Genomic DNA, 7355 nt, shown 5'->3' with positions numbered 1-7355 from the left:
TGGTGGTGGTGATGGTGGTGATGGTGATGGTGATGGTGGTGGTGGTGGTGGTGATGGTGATGATGATGGAGATGGTGGTGGTGATGGAGATGGTGGTGATGGTTGTGATGGTGATGGCGATGATGGTGATGGTGGTGGTGGTGGTGATGGTGATGGTGATGGTGGTGATGGTGGTGATGATGATGGTGATGATGGTGGTGATGGTGGTGATGGTGATGATGGTGGTGATGGTGATGGTGGTGGTGGTGGTGATGGACGCCTCCTCAGAGCCATGAGCTAAGCTAGGCACTTTGACCTGAACTCTCCCTAATCCTCACAACTGCTTTAAGAAAAAAAGGAATTATTTCCCAAGTTTGGCAGGTGGTAAAGTGAAGCCCAAAGAGGTTAGGTGACTGGTTTCAGGTTATGCAGGTTACACAGAGCTGTGCTGACAGTATCAGGTTGGTCTCTGAACAAACCTTCTTCTTCCTTGGCCTCATCAGTAAACACATTGAGATATGTGGGTGAGCAGATTCCACTTCTGCGTGGGAACACTATGGGTTAAAATGTGCCAAAAAGAATTCCGTTTCAGTGTAACCATCGGAAGCTTTGGCAGCATCCTCAGGTGCTGTGTGATGCACGACGGACCACGACCACACTGTGGACGCCCAGACTGGACTTCCCTGACTTACAGTTTAAAGAATTCGTGTTCCGCAAGTGGCCACACCGTGTGCTGGAGGTTGGCCAGTTTTCATGCTTTCTGGTTGCTAGTTTCCAGATTAGGGCAACTACAGTCTTACAAATTATTCACCAGTATCTTAGGAAATGTGACATCATAGGTTTGTTGAATTGAGGCTTAAAATATCTTCAAAATAGGGGGTTTGAAAATGAGTCATAGAGTTGAAAGTGGAATAAGGGACAGTTGGCAGTCTCCTACCCAGCTGCGCTACGACTTCCTGCTGCTTTAAAGAAAATGAAGGAGTGACATGTGAAGTTCATGACGGCAGCACTCGCCACCAGCACCCGTGTGCCGCACTGACTTCACCCTGTTTCACAGACCGAGAGGTTAGCTAACTCCAGAAGCAAAGGTCACCGAGCTTGTCAGCGTCCAGGGCCAACTCACACCCAGGCAGCCCTGCCCCCGATCCAGCTACGTCTGCTGGTTTCTCCTGGCGATGGAGCCACGACAGGAGGCGGCCATGACAGCACCTTCTCCATGCCCAGGCTTCTGGGTTACGGGCTGGGCACCCTCACCCTGAAGCTGTAGAAGGTGCCCGAGGACACCCTCAGGCTGCCCTCGTTTACAGAGGGCCTGCATGCCTCATGTAAACCAGTGACTTCTGTTGTTCTGCAGCTTGTTTTTGATGACCTACTGAACTATGCTTTCTCCCTCTTCACTGGCTCAGAGCATAAGCAGACCCCAAACAGGCCATTTGTCTGGCACAGACACACTCTGTTGTGACCTGTCACAGGCTGTGTATAGTCGGACTTGTCCTCTCCAGGAGCTGCCCAAGCCCACCACATTTTAAGGCCCTTGAGCAGAAGCTGCCGCTGACTGCATGTGTAGCAAAGAGAGGACAGATGCTGTGGGCACATGAGCGGGGTGTTTGGGCGCGGGTCCCAGCCCCCCGGGGTGGTGGCCTGACCAGGAGTTCACAGAGCCTTTCTGAACGGAGCTCAGCTGAGCCGAAGGTTGACATTTACACCCATTTGTGGGAAACTGCTGGAGGGGCTGTTTGTTGTGGCATTTTTCTCTCTCTCATGAATCTTACTTTTTCTTCTCTAAAGCAAAAGCAGTTGATTGCAGCTAGTACTTAGACAAAATTAAACAATTTGATGACAGCTAAAACACATCATCTTAGAAATAAAACAATCCTACAGATGGTGTCCATTCTCCTCCTTTGACAGAGGAAAATTGAGTCTTAAAAGGTCAAGTCATGGACTGGCCGAGTGGCACGTTGGTTAGGAGTTGGCTTGGGACGCCAGCTCTGAGCAGCAGGGCCCCGGTTCAGATCCCACATGAGGGCCAGTGGCGCTGCGCCCTCTACAGCTAAGATGGTGAAAAACAGCTCGACCTGGAGCTGGGCTGCCGTGACTGGAGCTTTTATGAGCCGCCGTGAGCTGCCATGAGTGGCCATGAGTGGCCGTCCAATGGCCGGCGAGCGACTGCTTCACCCGGGAAGAGCGCAATGATAATACCAACATGGGCCAGTGAAGCGACGTCCTCCACACCTAGACTGAAGAACAAAAGGACAGCAACTTGTCTGTTCCCCTTCCCCGATTCCCCAACACTGTTCCCTTTCCCCAATTCCCCAGTAAAATCTTTTTTAAAAAATACAAAGATCAAGTCATTTGCTCAAGTTCAAATGTGCGAGGGAAAACTGGAACCTGTATCAGTCCGTTTCCTGATTTGCATTCTGTTTCACCAAAAGCTATCCTGGGAGACTTAGACGCAAATATTTTTGAAAATAGCCAGACATAGGAGTCTGGGCCACTTGTCTTAAATTCAGTGATGTCTGCACATCTTAACTATGTCCCAAGACACGCACCCCATTGACTCAATGGTGACCACGTACCCCGAGGGAGGCACATGTAGAAATATCAGTGGGCCAGATTGTATAAATGTGCTGTCCACGGGCCCACGCCTGGAACTGTTCTGAGAGCCTCAACGTTGGGAACAACTGTCCATGAGGTTTCGATGGTGCCATCGTCAGAGGTAGACTATTGAGATTTCTGGTGTGTTTATAGCCGTCCTGGAGGTGAGGACGACTGGGCCTTGATTTGTCTGGTGGGAAAAGAAAGTGTGATGGGAATGCGTCTTCCTGGGGAAATTCACGAAAGGAATGTGGAGGTGACAGGGGTTGCTCCCTGAAAGGCCATGTTAGCTCGGCCATGCATTCGATGTTATGTGTAATTACTCACCCAGAGACCCCGGCGACTTCCCCGTGCAGAGTACTTCTGGGAAAGGAAGGGGACGTGAAGGTGATTTAAGTAACCAGCAAAGCCACTTCCTGACCACCAGGATGGGTGCAGCCAACGGGGTGACAGGAGAACAGTGCAGCTGAGGAGGTGGGACGGTTGGAGCCCCTGCGTGCTGCTGGTTGGGAGTTAGGCGGTGCCGCCGTGCTGGACGCCGTTTGGCAGTTCCTTTGTGAGTTAAGTGTAGCTACCACACTGCCCAGCAAGTTCAGTCCTGGGTGCATACCCAAGAAAATGGAAAACATAAAAACTTGTACTTGAAGAGCCACAGCAATCTATTCATATTGGCCAAAAAGTAGGAAAAAACCCGTGTCCAACAGCTGATGAACGAATAAATAAAATGTGCTGAATCCTTCAAACGGATTATTCTTCAGCCATGAAAAGGAACAAGGCACTGATGCTACAACGTGGAGGCACCTTGAAAACACAGTGCTACGTGGGAAAAGCCAGACACAAGGCCACATGTGTGGCCGCTTTTCCATGAAATGCCCAGAACAGGCAAACCCAGGGGGACGGAACGTACCTGAGTGGCTACCGGGGACTGGGGCTGGGGGAATGGGTGCAAGGTTTCTTTTGGGGTGCTGGGAATGTTCTGCATTAGTGTAAAGGAGGAATAGTAGTGTCGTTTGCACAACTCTGGCTACACTAAAAACAACCGAATTGGGTGCATTTCATGGCATGTGAATTAATCCCAGTGAGGCTATTATTAAAAACCAGTGCAGTGACAGGTTTTGGTCCATCCGCGCACTGACAGCCGTGGTGCCTGTACTGGGCATGCGTTTCCTACGCCTGGTGTGTTCAGTGCTTTGAAACTGTAGACCCCGTGCCATTCTGGCGCGTGGCTGAGGACGGGAACTAACCTGCTGCTGTTTTGTTCCCCTGCCCCTGCAGGGTGAGGACCCCCTCGCTGGCAGCGTGCTGAACTATGTGGCCCAAACGCCGGCTCTGACCTACGCCCCTGCCTCCCGGGCCGGCTACCCCGCGAGTGGCCCTCTGCGGACCCTTGGCCGCCTGCAGCCCGATGAGCTCAGCCCCAAGGTGGACGGTGGTGTGGAGAAGCGGAACCTGGTCGCCGCGCTAGGCGCTTACCTAGCTATGAAGCCCCCCGAAACCCCCCAGAAGGGTGACCCCAGGCCAAACAAGCTGCAGTTTCCTTGGATGGTGCCGAGGGACCCTTCAGCACCAGTGGCCCCCCGGAAATGGTCTCCACCTCCGGAAGACCCTGAAGACCCCCCGGACGATGGTAAGTCAGCCTCACTACCCCCTCTGGTGTTTTGTTGCCCACTCATTCCTTCCTGGCACCTGCCCACGCTGGCTGTCTGCCGCGGCCTTGGCCTATGAGGTGTCTTTTCCCTCGGGAGTGGCAGAAGCCAGGCGCAGGGTCTGTGCTTCCTTGTGCAGCAGGCAGGTGAGAAGGCGGTCGTATCCATGCCAGATGAATTCAGGCAGGTGGAGCCGGAGGGAGAGCTGACGGCTCCTCCCGTGTCAGGGCTGTCCGTGGGTCAGCGCCTTCCTCTGCAGTCTCAGTTTCATGATTTTATTGAGGCAGATGATGAAACGGGAACATGGCCACATCTGGCCCCCAAATTGTGCGGGCTGCATAGGGTTTTGCAAAAGTGAACGTGAAGGCTTTAGATTCGGCATGTGCCTTCATCATGTCACCACTCCCCTGGTGCCACCACGCCCCGCTCCCTTGTGTGTGGTTACCTGTCTTGTCCCCCGAGAGCCCAGTCCCTGCATGGCCCTCAGCTCCGGGCCTGTCAGTGTCACACGTGAGACGCCCGTGAGACTCGTCCCGGGATGACAGGTGCTGACTGGCTTCTCCTCCTCCATGAGGTGCAGAAGGCTCAGACCTGTGTGTTTTCTAAAAGCCTTTTCCTAAGACCATTAAATACAAAGTGAGATCCTGAAAAAGCGTGACTTCTCCTTTGAAGGTGTACAAATAATAAAAGCAAGCAGAGTCAGGTGTTGAGAGACTGTTGACTGAGAATCGCTCTGACAGCCCTGTGTGTACGTCGAGGCCTGAGGCTGCTCCGACAGTGCCTCCCACACACGGCTGGTTTCCAGCCACGTGGTGCTCCTGCTCCTCCTCTCTGTCCGTGTGGCCGCTTAGGCTCTTCCTACACGGGAGAAATGCAAAGTTACAATTGGAGGGAAGGATGTGTGCCCATCACTAATGCTTTCTTCTTGGAAAAGAAAGGTGTGCGAGGAAACAGCTCATGCGCCTGACTGTGAGCTGTCTGCACATCAGCTTTCATGGGTGGGACCGGCGTTGACCTACAGGCACTCGCTCCCTGCAGGAGCCCCTTTCCCACCAGCATCTTTCTCTTCAGGGGCTGTTTCTTCTCTGCTTTAAACCAGGCGCCACTCAGAAACCCCTTTTATTGGCCCTGTTGCCTTCTTTGCTCCCACAGCCAGTAAACCCCATCGCTGCTCTCATCTGCTAGTTTGCCTTTCCTACGGCTGCTGTACCCTGGCCTTCCCCAGCTCAGCATGGCTTCACACCTAAAAACGCTGCTGAAGGTCACCTCCAGCCATCGGACAGCTGGTCGAGCAGTGGCCCCTGCTCAGACCTCCAGGCCCTCTCTGTGGTGCTGACTGCCCCTGTCCCATCTTCTCCTGCGTCTGTGCTCCCCACTTAGGTAATGCCGGCTGCCCTCTGCTCTCTCACGCACCCCTTCTCTCCTCCTAGCCCATCCCCACAACTGGAAAGTCCCACTGTTGATGCCTCTGTCCTGGTTGTTGGAAGTAGGAGCAGATGCATCCGGCTGCCCCAGTAAGGGGACCGGAACCCAGCGAGCACGGGGCTGTGCTGTGCCTGCTCAGGCTGCTGCGGAGCCCGCAGGCCTTCCTCCAGTTACTGGGTACCTCCCATCCTTTTCGCATCCTCTTTCAGCGTGCTCTCTCCACTGTCCAGCGAGCCTTCTTACCTGCATAATTTGGCCAGCGTTTTCTTCTGTGCAAAGTTGGTTATCTTTTTATATATACTGCCTTCCCAACTGCACTGTGTGCTTCTAAAAGAGTCGTGTAAAATGTCAATCACAAGATACATAGGAAGGCTTGTACAGTGAACCCCCATGCAACGCTGGGCTTCAGCAAACAGCAGCTCCTGGGCTGTCTACCACGTCTGTGCACCCACTGCCTCCCTTACTCTCTCCCACCTCGAATGATTTCATCTGCCAGTATTTCAGTATTGTACGGCTGACAGATAAAGACTCTTGTGTAAGCCTAACCGCAATAGCTTTATCACATGTTAAAATTAATACTAACATCTTAATATTACTAAATATCTAATCAGCATTCAGATTTCTTAGCTGTCATAAATTTTCTTTACAATTGGGCCTTTTTGTAGCAGACTACAAAGACTGTCCACGGAATTGGTGGGTCTATGTTGTAGCTTACAGAAGGTTTCTCCCTGCGACTTGAGCTTATGGGTAAAGGCCAGCGTATCCCAGAGTCGGATGGCTTGAGACAGAGTTGGAGCTCTTAAGAGCCAAAATGCAGATTTAAACACAATGTACTATGTTCCTCTGGCTCGTTGGCCCTGGACTCTAAGAGGGAGTTCAACAGCTCTCCTCACTCTGAGGGCATTTCTGAGTGGGAGCTGAAGTCTGTGTACCGGTCCGGCCCACATAGTTAATGAAGAGACAGATGTCAGCTACTGCCCCGTATCCATCCCTGGACAGTTTTATATTCTAGGCTGGCATTGGCCACCAGCACATGCCTGGTCCCCTTGTCATTGCCAGTTAACTTCTGGGCATGCAAACTCGTGTTAATGTGAATCTAACTGAAATATCCTTTAGAAAGCAACTTGACAGCCAGCCCTGCCACCAACTGAGTCACATAATCGGTGCCAAAGCTGATTTATATTACTTGTTCTCGGCCTCACTATTACATGTAACAGCGAGAGAGTTACGGCTGGGTGTACAGAGTTCTACGAGTACAAAATAAGCAGCCTGACTGAGCAAGGAGTGCTGTCACCCAGTGGCAGTCGGGCTCTTCTCATTTAGCCAGCGAGTGGTGCACGCCACTTAGCTGTCAAACCCTCAGCCCCTCAAGTGGGAAGGAGAACACGTTTTACTTTACTTGTGTTGTTTTCAGGGGAAATAGACAGGAAGCTGACATATGATTATGCCTCGATCTCCCGGGTGAAAGCACAGATGAGGACAGAATAAAATAATAAGCTCCTTCTGGATTTATCTGAATTGTTTGCAAATACCAGAGAGCTGGCTTCCAGGAATTAAATGAACTACATATTCTTTAAACAAAAGGAGCAGGGTAAATTCCTCATGATGATAATGATGGTGGTGGTGGTGATGGAGGTGGTAGAGGTGGTGGTGATGGAGGTGGTGGTGGTGATGGAGGTGGTGGAGGTGGTGGTGGTGGTGGTGGTGGTG

General features: G+C 52.0%; 1 protein-coding gene across 3 annotated transcripts in view; it reads left to right on the top strand.

The window, feature by feature from the left end:
- The window catches only part of PTPRN2 (protein tyrosine phosphatase receptor type N2), a 363220-nt gene that overhangs the window by 106622 nt on the left and 249243 nt on the right, over nt 1-7355 (top strand). For all 3 annotated transcript variants that reach the window (XM_019659095.1, XM_019659096.1, XM_019659094.1), the window contains exon 5: nt 3850-4201. In XM_019659095.1, the coding sequence (XP_019514640.1) occupies nt 3850-4201 (352 nt within the window). The remainder of the gene's footprint in view (nt 1-3849; nt 4202-7355) is intronic.

Source organism: Hipposideros armiger, unplaced genomic scaffold, assembly GCF_001890085.2.
Source record: "Hipposideros armiger isolate ML-2016 unplaced genomic scaffold, ASM189008v1 scaffold_295, whole genome shotgun sequence".
Taxonomy (NCBI): domain Eukaryota; kingdom Metazoa; phylum Chordata; class Mammalia; order Chiroptera; family Hipposideridae; genus Hipposideros; species Hipposideros armiger.
The sequence above is the reverse complement of the archived record's forward strand: the minus strand, read 5'-3'. Positions and strand labels throughout refer to the sequence as shown.